This window comes from Colletes gigas, unplaced genomic scaffold (genome assembly GCF_013123115.1).
Source record: "Colletes gigas isolate AHSC1104 unplaced genomic scaffold, ASM1312311v1 Colletes_gigas_Sc00013, whole genome shotgun sequence".
Lineage (NCBI taxonomy): Eukaryota > Metazoa > Arthropoda > Insecta > Hymenoptera > Colletidae > Colletes > Colletes gigas.
In genome coordinates this window covers 4,774,538-4,793,347 of record NW_025106642.1, presented here as the reverse complement: position 1 = coordinate 4,793,347, position 18,810 = coordinate 4,774,538, and the positions used below count along the sequence as shown (strand labels likewise).

At 31.0% G+C, this 18,810-nt stretch overlaps 5 protein-coding genes across 9 annotated transcripts; 3 read left to right on the top strand and 2 right to left on the bottom strand.

Moving 5' to 3' along the window:
* The first annotated feature begins 1,058 nt into the window (after window positions 1-1,058).
* On the top strand, window positions 1,059-2,684 carry LOC122399412 (dephospho-CoA kinase). Of its 2 annotated transcripts, XM_043400083.1 has the most exons (4): window positions 1,059-1,080; window positions 1,169-1,340; window positions 1,443-1,734; window positions 1,823-2,684. In XM_043400083.1, exons 2-4 carry the CDS (start codon window positions 1,229-1,231, stop codon window positions 2,124-2,126), a joined length of 708 nt encoding a protein of 235 aa, XP_043256018.1. In that variant the 5' UTR covers window positions 1,059-1,080; window positions 1,169-1,228; the 3' UTR covers window positions 2,127-2,684. The 2 variants fall into 2 exon arrangements, with proteins under 2 accessions (XP_043256018.1, XP_043256017.1); XM_043400082.1 differs by lacking the exon at window positions 1,059-1,080 and having other exon boundaries at window positions 1,092-1,340.
* A 1,017-nt stretch (window positions 2,685-3,701) lies between these two features.
* LOC122399286 (zinc finger CCCH domain-containing protein 10-like) lies at window positions 3,702-17,343 on the bottom strand. Of its 3 annotated transcripts, XM_043399865.1 has the most exons (6): window positions 17,274-17,343; window positions 17,071-17,179; window positions 16,330-16,497; window positions 5,324-5,919; window positions 4,543-4,828; window positions 3,702-4,477 (listed from the first exon to the last, which is right to left on the bottom strand). In XM_043399865.1, exons 4-6 carry the CDS (start codon window positions 5,842-5,844, stop codon window positions 4,007-4,009), a joined length of 1,278 nt encoding a protein of 425 aa, XP_043255800.1. In that variant the 5' UTR covers window positions 5,845-5,919; window positions 16,330-16,497; window positions 17,071-17,179; window positions 17,274-17,343; the 3' UTR covers window positions 3,702-4,006. The 3 variants fall into 3 exon arrangements, with proteins under 3 accessions (XP_043255800.1, XP_043255801.1, XP_043255799.1); XM_043399866.1 differs by having other exon boundaries at window positions 17,071-17,335; XM_043399864.1 differs by lacking the exons at window positions 16,330-16,497; window positions 17,071-17,179; window positions 17,274-17,343 and adding an exon at window positions 5,963-6,131 and having other exon boundaries at window positions 5,324-5,880.
* LOC122399285 (sarcolemmal membrane-associated protein) lies at window positions 6,494-11,312 on the bottom strand. Its single transcript, XM_043399863.1, is given in 2 exon segments — window positions 6,494-10,509; window positions 10,511-11,312. Coding segments are annotated over 2 exon segments (2,388 nt in total). The 5' UTR covers window positions 10,546-11,312; the 3' UTR covers window positions 6,494-8,156.
* On the top strand, window positions 12,361-13,989 carry LOC122399287 (G patch domain-containing protein 11). Of its 2 annotated transcripts, none has more exons than XM_043399867.1 (3): window positions 12,361-12,519; window positions 12,604-12,900; window positions 12,988-13,989. In XM_043399867.1, the coding sequence occupies exons 2-3, from the start codon at window positions 12,681-12,683 to the stop codon at window positions 13,506-13,508; spliced, it is 741 nt and encodes a 246-aa protein (XP_043255802.1). In that variant the 5' UTR covers window positions 12,361-12,519; window positions 12,604-12,680; the 3' UTR covers window positions 13,509-13,989. The 2 variants fall into 2 exon arrangements, with proteins under 2 accessions (XP_043255802.1, XP_043255803.1); XM_043399868.1 differs by having other exon boundaries at window positions 12,361-12,523.
* Window positions 13,736-17,715, top strand: LOC122399485. The gene is made up of 7 exons (XM_043400187.1): window positions 13,736-13,753; window positions 13,877-14,111; window positions 14,181-14,305; window positions 14,539-14,692; window positions 16,391-16,503; window positions 17,083-17,208; window positions 17,566-17,715. The coding sequence occupies exons 1-7, from the start codon at window positions 13,736-13,738 to the stop codon at window positions 17,713-17,715; spliced, it is 921 nt and encodes a 306-aa protein (XP_043256122.1).
* Window positions 17,716-18,810: the final 1,095 nt, after the last annotated feature.

The following is an 18,810-nucleotide window of genomic DNA, read 5'->3' as shown; positions in this document are numbered from 1 at the left end:
ATTTTTCTTCACATTTTTTCATTAAGTAGTTATAAAAGATTACTGGAAGCAATAGTTATTTTAATCATCGTACTAAAAATGGTTATGGTTGTTTCTTTATATGGGTGCGGAGGGCCACGCCTCTAGGCCCTATAACACAAGTGTATTTCGTGCTAAATATAGTTATAGTTATGGTTAGAATTCCGAAATACTTGGCACCATCTGTAAAAGGGGATTCTAACTACTAAAAAATTATCCGGACCACAGAATACTAAAGGAGGTGTACGATGTACACGTTTCCCGCCATTTTACGAGTTCATGCATGTACACATGATCTGTGCACCTAGTGTTACACAAAAATCCTCCCTTGAAAGGCCACTGCACAACTTACCCTTTAACAAACTTCAAAAGAAGTCGATTTCATAAATTATTAAATAATACGAGTTTCAAATTTATTCGATGAGCGAGTAACAGTTGTTTAATCGAGAGAAAAAACATTTGTTTTCTGGCGAAGAAGTTATGTACGAAAAATAAGGAAGTATAGAGCAGCCAATCGTCGTATTTAATACCTAGACGTAACTATTTCGTTGTTCAGCTCATTGGATAAAATTGTCCTATGAAACAATACATTTTTATATACAGTAATTAATTCATATATTAATAAATAAAGATATTACACAAAGTTATTGTATATTTTCTTTAAAATTATCCGTTCAGGGGTGTACGAAGACTTTTATGACTAAAGTTTTTCTCATTAACCCTTATTTAGTAAGATTAAGCCTGTAAAACTAAAATAATATTGCTATTTATATACATAAGCATGATTTGTATAAATTACTTTGTATCTATACGTTTCTAAAGCATAGACTTTGATGTTCATTGATTTGTATACAGAAGTCTGTAAGTTGAACGGACTATAACAATATTGTTAACAATATAAAATGCATATGAATATTCTACTTTTTCATTTTTTATAATTGTCTGCGTTGAATAAATGCTACTATTTATCTATTTCCTTTAAATTTATTAGACTGAACGTCAGCCAATGAAATTATTATATACCCCATCCTTTTGTAGAACACATCTTTCATCTATGCAATAGTATGTATGGAACTAAAATCGTACGAAAGAACATTTTTTGTGGAAACCGTCGTACCATGATTAAATAGCACCAAATTTTATAATGCAGTTATAATGTTCACTTAATCGTTAAGACGTGTATTAAACATATACAAATAGATATTGAAAGATGTTTTTGGTGGGATTGACAGGTGGAATAGCTACTGGAAAAAGTAGCGTTGCTGCTATTTTTCGTGAATACGGCATACCTGTCATTGATGCCGATCAAATAGCACGGAAAGGTTCGACATAAAATTAATATACATTTGTTAATATTATTTCTATAAAACATTGAAATGTTTATACCTATTATCAGTCGTTTTAAAAACATGCATATTTTCCAGTTGTGGAACCTGGAAAACCAGCATGGCACAAAATACAGCAAGAATTTGGTCCAGATGTGTTCTTAGATACAAAGGAACTGGACAGAGTTAAACTTGGCGATTTAATATTCAATGATATAGAAAAAAGAAAAAAGTTAAATGCTATAACACATCCAGACATATACAGAGAAATGTACTGGCAAACGTTCAAACATTTTCTACAAGGCCACCAATTTATAGTCATGGATTTGCCTTTACTTTTTGAAACGGGGCACATGTTGAATTACTTGCACAAAATAATTGTTGTGACTTGGTACGATTATTTTTGTTTATATGAAAGTACAAATACAATGTATACTTCAAAATCACAGAATATTCAAAAATATATTGTTTGATTTTAGCGAAGAAGAGTTGCAATTACAAAGGCTTATTGAGAGGACAGGTTTAACAGAAGCCAAAGCAAAGCAAAGAATTGCTGTGCAAATGCCCTTAGAGAAAAAAGCAGAAATGGCGAATTTTGTCATTGAAAATTCTAGCAGCGAACAGCATACTAGAGAGCAAACTATTAAAGTGATTAATGTTTTAAAGTCTTCCAAATACCATTGGAAATTGCGTTTCTTAGTTGGATTTTGTTGCACTGTTTTATTAATGGGTGTGTACTGGTGGAAAAATAGAACTGTTTGTGCTCTACCAATTGCAGCATAAAAGAAAGAGAAAAAAAATTTACTCGTATATAATTATAAATACAAGTTACAATATATTATAGGATCTGCTCAGTAGCATTTGTCAAATTTAAGAATTAGCTAGCATTATTTTTTTTCCATTTTCTTATATATATTTTTTAGAACGATTATTAAAATTTTCTATAATAATACAGATACAAACTTTCCATTGGTTTGATTATTTTTTAAAATAGAAAATAATTATTTCAGTATAAAGATTGTAATAAACTTGCGATTTACATATTTTAATCAACATAATGGCATTAATTGATAAATGTAGATGTGTCATACATAACTTGTACAGAAACAAATTTTTATTATATCTAATGTATATGTATGCAGACCATTACAATAATATAAAAGGTGTTTTTTATTCATAAATAGTAAAGTTAAGGATGGTGTACTTCAAAACCATGTCACGTGTTATTAAGCTAATTAGAATCATTTAAACAATTAATGCATTTACAGCACCAAATATCAAACATAGTTTTTACATGTAAAAATGCTTAAAATGTAACGGTAGACTGAATGAATTGGAGAATGAGAGGTTGTTATGTTAAATATACTTTTTGTTAATTATAAACAAAAAAAAATAAACGTTTATTATGTTAAATACTCATATATTCAATTCAAAAGATCAAGGTACAACCACCGTTCGTAAAGAATTTAAAATACGGGCAGCATTTATCATTTTAATGAAGTGCTTATTAACATAAAATTATACATTTCATATGCATATATAAAATACATGGTACTTATTGCTCGAATTTCTTATATTAATTACGCAAAATATATACATACGTATTAACCCATGACTGATAACATGACTTAAAAAAAACAATTATATGTTTATTTGGTTTACAGGTTACACATTACGAGCCTGTGTTGTATCTGATTCTTACATTTATTTATCATAATTTCAAGTCACTGTTTAAACCCAAAACTAGCGTCTTAAGTAAATTGTAGAAACACAAAAAAGACCATGATAAGTACTTAATTTACGAAATTATCGTTATTTTATAAGAATAATTAACTTATTTGTTAGAAATGGAAGTGTAAATTTTTTTTCTAACAAAACTAGAAAGCAATAGAACACTATTTACAGAACCGCGTACAGAACAGTCGTAAGGTCCATCACCATTTTCTGAGCAGCGGTACACCTTCACTTTCAACTTCTAAAATATTTAATTTACATACTTCATTCTAGTTTGTACTTATATTAACATATTAGCCTATACGAGTCATTTCTTACCTAAGTATTTTTAATTTACAATTCTTTTTTGTATCCGAGTATTTTTTTAACGATACAAAAAAATTACCTACAAAATTATTTGTATTTTCATGATACTAAAATATATATAAGAAAAGAAAAAATAGGAAAATATTATTAACCATTTCATATGGTTTTAGATCGATATTCTTATTAGTCTAAATCTATACACACTTTGAACATTTATTGTGTTGCATATATTAATATAGACAAACATTTACCTTTCATAGAGTAAATCATACAAAGGAACAAAAATACTACTAAATTTAAAGAACTCCATAAGTGGCATTTCATTTAAACCGTACTGCCGAAGAAACAGTCATGATCGTTACGTTTGTCCTGTACGAAAATTTCTAGGAAATCCTACATAAAGATCTAGGATGTCGTGTTTATTAATTACCATATTTTCACTGTATTTCTCTAAAGAATATATTTTGATCGATTGTAGGTATATCTATTCTATGCGCCCATCACGTACGGCCCAAAGAAATTAGAAATACGTTATTATCTTGAAAGACTGAATGCAGAAGACAGCATCCTTGACTCGTCTATGTGATTGAGGTATTGTTTGATGTTACTTTCACAGATGTAACTTACTGTAACACGGGCCTAAGTTCTTGAGTCATAATAGGATAAGAAACCAGCGGCGCGGTCGCGCCAGATATAGAAAGAGGTAAATTGGCAGGTTGTTGTGTATTAGGTTGCTGTTGATTGGTCGCTTGCGGACCCGAACCGCTCATTGTGATCGTTTGCTGGGCCATCGTAACTATTGGTGGTGGTATAGACACTGGTGCCATTGAAACTGCTGCAATAGAGACCGGTGCAACTGTGGCTATACTTACAGGAACAGTTGCAACACTCGCAGTAACCGTACGTAGTGTTCCAGCAGCTACTGCCGCATTGACCATTTGTTGAGGCGTCGGCGCTTGCGATGGTGGAACAGTATTAGTAATGGTAACTGCTGGAACTGTAACCGCCGTTACATTGGCAGTTCGTTTTCCTGACATTCTTAACTGAGCATTCTGATCCAAAAGAAACTCATTGGTCGCCGTTAAATCACTGACCTAAACGAATGCAACATATAAATATTAGTCATACACGAAACGTACGAGAGCAAAATTAAACTAACTTGTTTTTTTAATTCTTCTATCTTCTTCCTCAATAATGCATTTTCGTCTTCTAACACGATTGCTCTAGCTTCATTGCGCGGTATTACTGGATAATAATATCCCGAAGTAACTGGCTGCGCCGTATGTTGGCCAACAAGCGGTGAAGCTTCAAAATGAACAACAGTCTCGCCAGAAACTATTCGTCTCTTTGGTTCAGGAGGGCCTATGTAATCAGGCGGGTGCGAGGATGGGTTGTAGCTATTGTTTGTGACCAAGTTATGTTGATCTTCCATTTGCCAATGAAAACTGCAAAACATACGCAACAAAATATAATGAAATGTTTACGTTGCACGTGATAGATTATAACTCATTCTTCAAATACCATTTACAAAAACATTTAGTCTCCTTTATATTACATTATGAAACATAAAATTTAACATTTCTATGAAAAGGAAATTATAGTCTTTTACAATAAAATTAGCTTTTAATGCGTATATAGATACAGTTGTAATGAATTATATTTCAAATGGTAAATTATTTAAATTCAAATCTGTAGATAATTGTTCTATTCATAACGGTGAAACAACGTGGTGTACCAAACATATATATTTGTACACATATTCAACCGCCACTTATTTGATTCAAAACCTATTTGCTACTTCAGACATGTTCAAAAGAATATTCTTGTTTCTTTCAAAAATGCATCGTATCAAAGATGTATCCAGAAAAATTAAACTATTTAAAATTCTAGTCGACATCTTAAACGTTAAACATAAAATACGAAAGAAGCCTTTCGCGTACTTTCTATCCTCTTCGTATCTGCGGATCTCTCCATTGTTAGGGCCATTGAAATTATGCTGAGGCCTGGACACATTATGATGAGAAGCTACGATCATGTTATGTTGTGGTTCTTCGCTCTTCCAATGTCTGAACTTACAATTGGTTCTTTGGCAGCTGCCCTTGATAAAATCTTTGCACATCGGGTACTCGGACTTTTCATTGTTGTTTTTCAGTCTGCTCAGAATGTGCGCGGGTAACTCTCCCGTCGATCTGAACCGTTTCTCCTCGCTTTCCGTGCAATGGAGGAATTTGCAACCCGGCCAGTTGCACATTCCATTTTGGAAATCATGACAGAACGTGTACTCTTCTACAGGATCATCCTCGGACCGTTCGTGGAGATACTTGCAACGCTTCCCTCTGTGGCATACGTTCCGTAGAAAATCTCTGCACACACGTGCGGGTGACGCATCTCCGTTCGCGTTCGGTGCACCTACCGCTTGCCCGCCTCTCACGCAATCCGACGTTTTTTTCAGCTTCTTCATCGATGACACATTGCGATCATACCTCGGTAAGTAATTCTTAATCGATCGTTATTATTCACACATTACGCGTGTGTGCTGCAATTATAAAAAAAATAGTTATTGTGGTATAAATACATACAGGAAACGGCAAAAGCATTAAGTATTCAAGCATTTCTCCATTCTCATCCTTGAACTGCTGAAAGGATAACATTAGCGTTAAACAACTAACGTTGAAGAAACAAATCGACGCAACTAAAACAAAATGACCGTTACGCGATCGGGGAAACATTAAAATATACAAAAGCTATTTCGAGCCCATTGTATACGCATTTTGCTATTCGCGTGGTTATCGAAGTACACGCCTAAAATATAAATTTTTGCAAATATCAAATTTTACTTCTTTTATAATTAATTATTATATTTAAGTAAATTTATATTAATATAAAAAATACGATAAAACGCATTTACAAATTTATACGAATCTTTCGAACGTTTTGACATCGCAGAAACCATCTTCACATTGGCACGCATCAATTGCAATAGGATCAAAATCAATTGGCATGTTCAAGGCCTCTTCTTAGATAGCGAATTCGCCAGACAAAACACCCACGCTTAAAAGACAGAAAGAATGTGCTTCGCGTAAAAAGACGAGATAGAACGAGAGGGAGAGTAGAATGGCCAAACAATATGGTAGAGAGAATTTATCATTGTCCTTGGGTAGCCACTTAATTTTGATTTGACTATAGTTAAGCACAGGTTTCCAAAAAAGGACCGTAAAAAGCTTCAGTTAAGTTAATTTTTATTTTTTTTTTTATATAATGACTATTACATGAGTAGTAAGATTATATCAACAATTGTTATGTACAGTATTAAGTTATTTATATAAACCTTCACGATCTTAATATAGCTTCAATCTACCAAGAAAGTAAATCGTCCGCGAGCGGTGCGCTTGCAATATTCTTTTTTGGAAAATTGAATATACCTCATCGTTTTTTACGTGTGATCATATTTATCATACTGAATAGGGCAGAAATAGATCGGGCAATGGCACTGTAACTAAACTAGTCAGAATTAATAAAATACAGATAATTTCAGTTACGTTCGTATAAAAAGAATCGATAGAAAAGTATAACTAGAGTTTTTTTAGAAATAGACACATATCTAGGCCATTTCTTCAGAATTATTAATATACCAATTTGAATCGGAACTATATTCGAAACTTTCGCACAGACGTATCGTTACTTTTTCTTAATGTTTATTAGGTCGTTTAAATGGATATGCTTCTATTGTTATGCTACCAGTAAAAAAAAACGAAGCATGTACATAACAAAACGCGAATTTGAAAAATCAATATACAATGTATAGAATATCAAACATTATATCAACAAATTATTTTTATATGTACACAAAACAATTATAAAAAAAAAAAACAGCTGCGATTTAAAATAGATTAATGCTAACATTAAATAAATTGTTTCATTAAATCAACGAACTTAAAGCTAAATCGCACATAACACGATTATTGATCGGGGTACAATAATTCGACTTCGTTTATCTCTTAGTATTCTTTCTATCAGAGACCTCAAATGTTAAACAAATTTTATAGAAATCGAACGAATCAATTTATGTTTTGAACATAAATAATCCTCAATCTCGAAAATAAGGAGTCCTTTAACGATCTTGAAACAAATATTATCAAGGTATTGGACAAATCAAAGAGCTTTTTATAAATATCGAACTTTGCATGTAAACGTTATTTGTAATTTATATAATAATACGTTCGAGTCGTTGGACGTGCAGAGTTGGAAATGATTACAAAGAATAACGACGTAAAGTGTGCAATATCGTAAATATAGATTAATACCATATTTTAAGAAGATATGATATTAAGATTGGCAGCATGTTGAACATTTTACGTGGTATTGTCTATATTCCCTCTAATACAATTTTCCCTAGCCTAGAATTTTGTTCTATGTACATATTTATTGCTATAAATTTCTGCTGTAATTTGATTTTGGTTCCTTGTTTGAGATGGTAACACACACGCGTACCCCTACTTTACCTTCGTAATTTGTTAGAGAAGTTTTCCACGATTGATGCTTTAACAACAGTATGGGAAAAATATATACAATTCTTAATATATTTTGTTCGTATAAAAATGTTCGAATTTCTGTTGAAACTACACACCACCTTCTTTTGTTTCGCTTATTTGAAAGCTTTTAATAAACTATGCTTCAGAACTTTATATTTTTTTATCATATTATTACCAATAAAAAAGGAAATACAGTATTAATTAATCATCAATGTTATATACATAAACCAAAAAAGAAACATTAAAATATTTTTTCCATCAGCATCCATATTAATGTAATTACAATGGGTGCTACATAATGTATTGGTACACTATAGGTTGTATTTAATAAATCACCACATTGTGCTTTAAGACTTGTATACTTTTTTGAGAGTTCTGCCTTTTCTTCGACGAATACATTGTACTTTTCCTTTAAAATAACTAATTCTTCGTGGAGTTCTTGGATTCTTTGAGATTCATTCTTGGCACAATAATATAGTTCTTTCAATTTCTCAATAATTTCTTCGTGAGGTTCACAGATTAACCAATCTTTGAGATTTTCTAATTCCTTTCTGACTGCTTGTTGCGATTCTAAGTTATCTTCAACTTTTAAAGAATCCAATGATCCTATTAAAGTTTGTAATATATACTCCCATGTATGCAAATTTTGCTGCGTATCATTTTTAGGTAATGGTTTTAATGTTTTAACATAATCTCCTTCTAGATGTTCCTCTTCACATTCTTCGTGCGATTCATTGTTGTCCTTGTCCGTTTCGTCGTTCTTCTCGTGTTGATGAATATTTATATTAACAGGCTCGTGCGAAGACTTTGTGTTCATACTATCAACATTAATTTCCGTTTTTTCGCTTTCCTTTGGCTTCTGTATAACTTGAAGATGATGAGGGGCTTCCAGTTGATTACCATGTTCTTCGTACGTAAATTGAACTTCCACTTTGTATGGAACACAAATTTGTTCGACTACATCATATATAGGTTCTTCTTTTTTAACTTCTATAACAGACTTCTCGCTTGTATCGTCGCTGGTAATACTGAATGTGTCATCTGTTGCGTCTGAATTAGTGTCAGACTCTGAATTATCTATATTTACATTTCCATTAACTAAAGTCCTTCGAGATGGTGGAGGTAAAATATATTCCGTTAAATTATCATTATTAGTGAATGAATCATCCAATTGTTCTTTTGTAAAGGGAGTATCAGAATTTTTTAGTTGATTTGAATCGATATCTTGCGAATTAATTTGATTATCTTGTTCGTCCTTTAAAGGATAAAAATTAGTTTCTGCATCAATTTCCACGATATTTGCATGTATGGAATTCAAATTATTAAGAATAATATTAATAGCTTCAATAGGATTCTCTTCATCTTTCATGTCCATAATGTCGCTTGTTACCAATTTCGTATTCATATCTTGCAAAATCTGCATGTAATTTCTGAGGGCAGTGATCTGTTTATAAATATTAACAGAATCTACTCGGGAATTGCGTAACCTTACTTGTAGACTTTTCTCAATTTTAGACTGATCTTCAAGTTTCTTTAAAAGTTCTTGTTTTTCTTGTTCTACGTTTTGTACCATATCTTTCATTTTTTCCTCGCTCTCGTGAAGTTGGTTCATGGTTTCCTCAAGCTTTTTCTGTACTTCTGTATATTTACTACTCAATTCTAAAAGTTCTGTTTGAGTATATTTCGCTACATTATGAAGACTTTGACACTCTTCTTCAGTTTCGCTTAAACGCCCTTCTAATTGAATTAGCCTCTGAGAAACTTCCAGCTTCTCTTGTAATGCTTTTCGTAATGCCTCTTTTGCTGCATTTTGGTATTCTGCCTTCTCTTCCTGAAGTTGTGCTAATTCATTTCTGATCTTATCCTCCGTATAATTCTTGGAATAAACAGCCAATTGGTTTTCAATAGTTACCACCCAAGATAATAATTGATCCTCTGTTATTAAAGCTTTCCATGATTGATTGGCAGCTTTTCGAGTATTCGCTACAAGCTGTTGCAGATATCCTAGCTTAGAGTAAAGTGCCTTTTCGCGTCTTGAAGCCTCTTGTATAACCTGATTCAACTTGTATAAATCCTCAGAAGAAACACCATTGGCTGACAATGCAGTCGACGATCCAACCGATGTACTAACACTAGCTTTAGCCTCTTTTCCATCGGGCAAATATAATTTTAACGTCGCAACTATACATCCATGCGTAACTTTTTTTGTATTGTCTACCACGTCTACTCCAAATTGCACTATATCACCCGAACATACCTCCTGAGGTGTTGATTCTACACCGGCAGCACTAAGTCTTTGACTATTAACAAATGTTCCATTACTACTACGTGTGTCTTGTAGGTAAAACTTTCCACAAGAATACCACAGCAACGCATGGTTCCTGGATAATACTTTGCAATCAAAGATCGCATTATTATTAGCGGCTCTAACTCTTGCTACAGAACGACCAATTTTAACAGATTGGTCTAACGTTAGCATACGGTCTTGAAAAGGATGAGAACTGTCACGACAAAGTAAGACACCTTTGGCTGTCATTTTGTTATTCTGTGTAGTATTCATATTCAGATTGGAACTACTCTGTCTGGCAGGAAAACGCATTTTGTACCCACCCACCACTGGCTACAATCATAGCCGATGTAATATCTAAAAGTTTGCAGGTCTTTTGGCGAACAATTGAAAACACATATAGAAAAAACTAGTTATTGACACACCACAACGAGAAGGACGAATTTGAAAATTGAAAGTCACGCGTTTTACTGTCATTAGACAAATCTGATGTGTTTGTTCACCACCGAACAGTTACTACTATTCACACCCGATTCCACAGTTTGGTTACGACGACCGTGTTTCAGTCGGTCGAGGCGTAAAATTTATCGTAGAAAAACGTGACATACGAATTCACATATTTCCGCGATAGAAACAAGAGTGGTTCTGTTGCTATTCCATTATTCTTCTGGTGTTCCTTTTTCTACTTGTCATAAAACTCTTCGTACAAACAAAAGTTACAGTTACACTGTACTTGTTAATTAGTCAACTCCAGAACATTCCTTGGATTCACGATCAGTTAATCCGAGTTTTCTTAAAAATATAATTGGAATGAATCTTCCGAACGCGCTGAGAACAGCGAAAAGATATGTTTCTCTGCGCAAGTAGCGGTGAGTGTACGCTTTCACACTTTCGTCCTTCGCACCAGTTTACTCGCACTTTGAAATCTTCGATGTTGCATTCAAGGAAGTTCATTAGAAATGTGTGATATATACGCTACGTGATCGACAACACCCAAACGCGATTAATCAACCAATGTTGTAATCAACGAGATAGATCAAGACCAAAAATATTATTCTTGAACTACTGCATTACTGTACTGAGATACAAGTGGTCCACGTTCCTTTAACTCAATGCTTTTTAGTTCCGCGTTTCGCTGTTTATCGACCGGCAGCAGTATAGTCATCTATACAAATACAACGGTGTATCAAATTCAAAGTAGACTTACTTGGGCGTGCTACATCACGACAGATACTGATTTATAGAAATTTATTAAAGGAATTGTAAAAGACAACTATCTTGAAAGTAGCTCCAAATTAAAAGCTATGATATCGATGCATGCACGTCAAAATTGTAACACAATCCAATATTACTAAACGGAAGTTTGAAATCCCTTAGAAAAACTAACGAAGTTATGCCTACTATTTTGTAAAAGATTTTAGAAACTTTTTCTATTACGAACTAGTGTTTTAACAATTTAGTTCGTAAAATATAACGCACGAGCTATAAAAAAAAAAAATTAATTTCCTTCTAGATATTAATGGACATTGTTATTACACGCCACTGAACACAGATAACTTGCAAAAGAGTGTAATAATGTCGATATAAAAAAAGCAGTCTTTCAGAAGTTACCTTGTATTTTCAATACAGGATAAAGGGACTTTTGTACAGCATGTATTTGTTATATTATGAATACTCGATCAAGTGTGATTTAACAAAAAGTATGGTTTGAAAATAGAATTAACACTTCTTTACTTTTGCATCGTGAATATTTTAAGTGCAGTCAGAATTAGATATTATAAATTTTTATAAGTTTAGAACAATAAACAAATTTTTTCAAACAATAATTTTTTTCTTCGAGCAAAAAAATTGATTATTTCCATTTGTTACATCGTTACGAATGTCACAATTTTAAACATCGAAAATTATTGGCCAACTTTTGCATATGAATTAACACAATTATGAAATTCTGATTTGTTAACCGTTTTCAGTAAACAAACTTCAAAGGCAGCTGTTGTATAAATATTTAAAGAAATCGATATTTCAAATGAAGTTAATAAATACCATCAAGCATCATGCAATAACATTCTCATGTGAAAACATACGAAGGTCAATGTTTTTCGAACAACTTACTATACATGGCATCATTGAATATAACCTAAAAGAATAGCGCAGTGAACTTCACAGTTTCAAGTCATAGTTTTTATGTACTGCCATTTAAAAAGAATAAGCAGGAATTTCTTTGCTATTAACTTAACCTTTCGTTGACTGTTTTCCCTAAGTTACGTTTTTCAAACATCATTTGAGTAAAAAATAAAGAAATACAACAATATTATTAGTGTGTTTGTAATTTATATATACGAATATATGATTACTTAAATATATTTTACAAGTGAATTAATAAGTATTTATAATTATATAGGTACTTGTTTCTCATGAATAAACAATCACAATTATTGGCATAAATTTGATCAGTAATCAGGAAGGAATAAGAAAAAAATGTCGGATGATGAAGACTACATGTCGGATAAATTTTTGCAAGAAACTGAGAAGTGTAAATCATCGGGTCTCCTGTATCAACATGCAGACAAAAGGACATTTGAAATGATGAAAAAAAAAATAGAAATTGATACTTTGAAAGAAAAAAGTTCCGTGAAATATATCGAACAACAAAAAAGGGAAGAAGGTTTATCTTCAGCAATTACAAGTACCAATAAAGGTTTGACAACAAATATCTTTCATAATACGATTGTATGCACATATACATATCTTTCATACATTATTTTACATTGTATTTTATTTTTAGGATTTGAATTGCTTATGAAAATGGGATATAAACCAGGTCATGGTATAGGCAAAACAGAATCAGGAATGACCGAGCCAATTGGTCTCGAAGTGAAATTAAACAGACATGGTTTAGGAAAAGGTATTAAGAGAAAAGAAATGGAAAGTAAAAGTAGTACAGTTAGCGATAAACTAACTAATAAAAATATGAAGGATTTTCGTGGTAGAGTCGCTCAGAAAAAAGCAGAACAATTATTAAAAGCAGATCTTTACAAAAGTCAAAAAGTTTGCGAACAATTAGATATGCAACTCAAAATAGAGAAACCTATGGAAACATGGTTTTGGTTGCCTCAAGACACTGAAGATGATAGTGATAGTGAAGAAGAAATTGAAGAAGAATCGCTTCCTGATTCTGAACAATTAATAATCCTTACAAGATACTTAAGAGAAAAACATTTTTATTGTATATGGTGTGGAGTAGCTTTTCATGATAAAGATGATCTAAAAAATAATTGTCCTGGAAATACAAGAGACGACCACTAAATATAAGAATAGAGATATGTTTAAATTCGTTTTAATCGAAAATTTAAGTAATAAAATAAATATATTAAAAATTTATCTATCATGTTTTTTACTTATACTACTTATTTTATCATGCTGCAAGAAACGGTACAAGGCACAAAGGACCGAGGATCTAAGTAACATTAGGCATTTCTTCTAATATAACCACCTACTGTGCATTGAAACATAAAAAACCCATTAGAGTCATAATGCAAAATACTGAAAAAGTAATGCCCTAAGCTGGAAAAAAATCGAACAGTGTACAATGTAAAAGCAGGAGAAAGTTATCCTGGTTCAGCTAGGCTATTATGTCCTAGCAGGAGTTCAGCACCCCAAGTTATTACATGTAGGAGGGAAAACTACCTATAAAAGCATCTGTTTCATTTTCCGTTCTTCCATTTCAATCAAGATCCTTGACCACATCTGTACCGCATTATAACGAAATTAAAGAAAACTTTATTATAATGTTTATGCTGATAATATTTCTGTTATCAACTGCATTCGTTTTTACTAACGACACAATTGCTCAAATAATAGATGATGAAAGTTGTGAAACGTTGCAATCAGAAGTACATATTACAAAAGGTATAATCTTTTACTTTAATTTATATTTATATTTAGAGTATATGTAAAAAAAAAAATTATTTTCTTCAGACGAATATGACGAAATAGGACGTTTAACAAGAACATGCAGTGGAGATATACCTGTTACAAAATGTGAAGGATTTTGTAATTCACAGGTACAACCGAGTGTTGCAAGTACTACAGGATTTTCAAAGGCGAGCATATAATTATAGTGTAAAAGAAACAGCTTTAACACTCGGACGGCGGCGTCGCAAACTAAACGCAAAAAATAACGTTGTTTCTTATCTATCGAAAATAATAATATATCAATTTATAGTATGAATTATGATAATAAATACATGAATAGTACATGAATTAGTAGTAACCCAACCGTCCGCCGTCCAAGCGTTAATAAAATGAATAGGACTATAACTTCGTTTTCCAATAGGAATGCTATTGCTGCCGCGAAAGTTATTTAAAAGAAAGACTTATTGCGTTACACCATTGTTATGATGCTGATGGAATAAAATTATTGAACGAAGAGGACAGAATAATGGAAATTAAAATACGAGAACCAGCAGAATGTAAATGCATTAAATGTGGTGATATATCTCGATAAACATAATGAAAATAAATTAAATGCATGATATTGTGAATTACGCCTTGAAAGTGTATAATGAAAATTATATCGTTTAAAATAAAAATAAAAATAAAAATATAAAACGGATTTGAAAATAAATTTTTTCCCCATTCCTCTCATATTTATAGATCATATTCCAGCATATAAATTAGTCAGTGCTGTATTTCACTGAATTTAAATTTTAGAATTTTATCAAAGTTTTAAACTTAATTTAATAAATTATATATTATAAATAATTAATGTTTAATATTTAAAGTAAGACTTATGAATGCATCTCATTACAATCTTTTTATATAACAATTTTCTACTGCAAGTGAAGATACTGTAGTGAACCTTAAGTAGCTTGCAATTAATAATATTAATTACTTGTATGAAGAATATAAATAAAATACATAATAAAAGTACAGTAAATTTTTAAACGTGTATTTTAAAATTACAAGTCAACTATAAGTGATACTAATATCTGATATTATAAAGATTAAATGAATACCTATCAATAAATTAACGTATTAAATAAATGATATAATAAATAACACACTATGAATATAAGAAAGGAGTTTTTACTATATTTTAAAAAACCTTAAAGCAAACAAGTTGCTGGTAATAAATATTTTATAGGACTTTGATAACAAACCCAATATACCTATATTGCAGAGTAACATATAGTAATACCTTTATTATTTACACTAAAAAAATGTAATCTATGATCTATTTTGTTAATTGTACTATATTTCTGAATTTTATTAGGAATATTTTCTAAAAAACTATTATATTCCTATAAAAGATTATATTAATATTCAAAATTTTCATAGCAATAATAAATAACAATTTTCTTAAAAAAGAGTATTGCTTATTCTTCTTTTCTTAAATGTAAATACAATAACAAAGAATCTCCATAATAAATGAAGTTTGAATAATTAGTGATCCTTTAAAATCTCTACAAGTAATATATATTATTAAATACCTGGACTACAGAATTCATTTCATTGTTTAACTTTTAAATATGCAGGTAAATAATCCATAGATAATATTGTGAGTAATGTATGCTGTATGAATGCATAATAATTGTTTATAGCTACAGTTTATAATAAGAAATTGTAATTCATAGTTATAAACAAATTATACAAAATATAATACGTATTTTTGATTATATAATGTATAATAGTATGTTTATCAAAAATTTAGTTTAATTTATTCATACGTAAAACATAGACAATATAGAACAAGAATGTTTCTTGCTGTTTAATCTAAAACATATGCCTAAGAATGCTTCTGGAATATGTATTTATGTGCTCAATTCTTTCCCTACTGCTATTAACATAAGCATCAGAAGGGAAGGGAGAGAACATGGGCCTCCTATAGAGTATAAAAGGGTACAACAAGAAATCTATAAGCACAGTAAGGTACTAGATCTAGAAGGAAATGTATCGTGCTAAAACTATGCTCCTGTATCACATTGGTAAATAAAGAATTATATAGTACTAAGACTTTTACAAAGAAATCAAAATCATATTTAAATTTGAATCATATATACGACATACATTAAACTAGAACGTTATATGTACATAAATGTAATGTTTGTATAATTCTGTTACTTACGGTACAGTGAGCGTCGGTCTTTTAATATGCCTCCAAAGTGAAACCACCAAGGCAATTGTAGGTGTCGACGAATGTCAGGCAACTCCAGTTATACACTTTTTGCAATACCCAGGATGTGTTCCAAAACCAATTCCTAGTTATGCGTGTAGAGGACGTTGCAGTAGTTACCTACAGGTGAAATATAATAATAAACATAATATCTATAATTTAATTATAAACATACATACATATATATATATATATTAATTAACTACATATTCTATAATGAAAATTTTATAGCACTTTCTGTGACGATTATTAAATGCAACACCTTAAATTATCTTGTTTAATAAAATATTAGTTCCCACTAATTTACAAGGAATGAAAATACACTATCTATACTGAAGCGACTTTATAAGTATTTCAAGATCCACGTTATGCTAATAATTTAATATTACTTACTTTTAACATTCACATTAAAATAATTTCAATTGGTATAAAAACTTTGAGATATTATTTTTTATTGCTTCGTGTACGAGCTTTGTTCTTGTTATCTGTTGTGTAATTTTGAGTAACGAAAATTAAACATCACTGTATATTTAATTTATAACGCATATGCAGAATATTATTATGTATATCAACATTAAACATTAATTTTATATCCATGATTGTAAATACTATTACAGTTTGAATGGAACGATGTCTTGGTGTATTTTAAATGAAACTTCAAATTAATGCATATGAATACATATTGAATCTTACCTGTTTCTACAGGTGTCCGGATCAAAAATTTGGCAAATGGAGAGGAGCTGTATGTGTTGTCAAGAAAGCGGCGAGAGGGAGGCCAGTGTATCCCTATTTTGTCCAAGAGCTAAACCAGGCGAAAAAAAATTCCGAAAGGTTAAGTTACTGTTCTAAATTAATCATAGAATTTGTATAATACTGAATAAATATGAAAAACTAACGAAGAGTCAACCGGACAATCACTTTCACAATAAAATCAAGAGTAAAGCTTCTGACAACATGAGTTTTCTGCAGCCATATTGTTTTTGTCTAAGCGACCAGTAGGAAGCGTATAAGAAAACGAATATCGCGCGCAATTTGAAATGAATTACTAAGATCATTTATTGTGACACAGTTACGTATATTCCGTACTCTTTATACTTAATAATGGAAACATAAAATTTAACATTTATTTCTTTAATCTGTTAATTTGCAAACGTGTATATATAGCCCATCATATGAATTAATTCACAGGTAATTACTAAGGCACCTTTAGAGTGTATGTGTAGACCATGTACCAGTGTAGAAGAATACGCAATTATTCCTCAAGAGATTGCAGGATTTGCTGATGAAGGTCCGTTTACAACCTCCGCACATTTCCGAAGATCATCCGATTTGCAGTAACTTTTTCATCTAATTTCATGCCAAGATCATCACATGGAAAAAAATTTGAAAAAATGAGATATTTATTTGCATGGTATATAAAATTATAAACATCAAAAAACAGTATAAAAATATAGGCACACTGATAATATAGAATATAATTAATAAAAGATAAATATAGTATCAAATGTTATTACGTTAATGTAAAACAATTATTTAATCTGTCAGATAATCCTTACACATAAATATCGTGCTTAACAGTGATACTTGTATCTAAGCATTCTTGAATAAAAAAAATGAACCATTGTTTAAGAAAATATTGAAGAAGTTTACTAGTGTTTTGGTGGATGTACATCATAAGCCTTATTAGTTTGTTATAAATAATTTCAATTATATTACATACATATAAAATAACTACATTGTAATAAATATACAATATAGAATATATTACGCATGTTTAGTATTGCAATAATGCGTATTTATGTAATACAATACAATTATAAATTATTGCATCTTAACGTTATGTTGTAGATCATTACATCCTGTCAATTATACATTATCTACAATCTTTTAAATTTCAAGTGCATCAGATATTAACGTTTACTTTTCAATGAGTTTCGTTCAAAATTGTCTGTATATAATTTTATTTATTATTGTAGGTATTTCGTTTATGGTTATGTAGACAATATACGTATGGTATTACAAAAAAATATACACATTACTAATTCCAGTGAAAGTTTCTCTTCGGCGTTATGATCGATGCATCTAGACAGGCATATATTCAAGAAAATAATCAACAACAGTTTGACATGGAGTTCTTTTTTATTTTTTTTTTCGTATAGATATGATTTATCATAGAGTGTACGTGTGTATCTGTGTATCGTGTGTTCGGAGTTTTTTTAGTGATATTTTATTTATATTATGTATATGTATATTAATGTAAACGTAAGCACACGCAGGTATATGTATAAACACTCTATACATGCGTGTTCATACGTAAATTGTCAGCAGAATACGCCGCATGCACGTGCAATGTTTTAAGAAGACAGCATAATAAAGCTTTCCTTCCTCACTATCTCTGTATCTGTTCAATTCTCACATACAATATTTATTTAT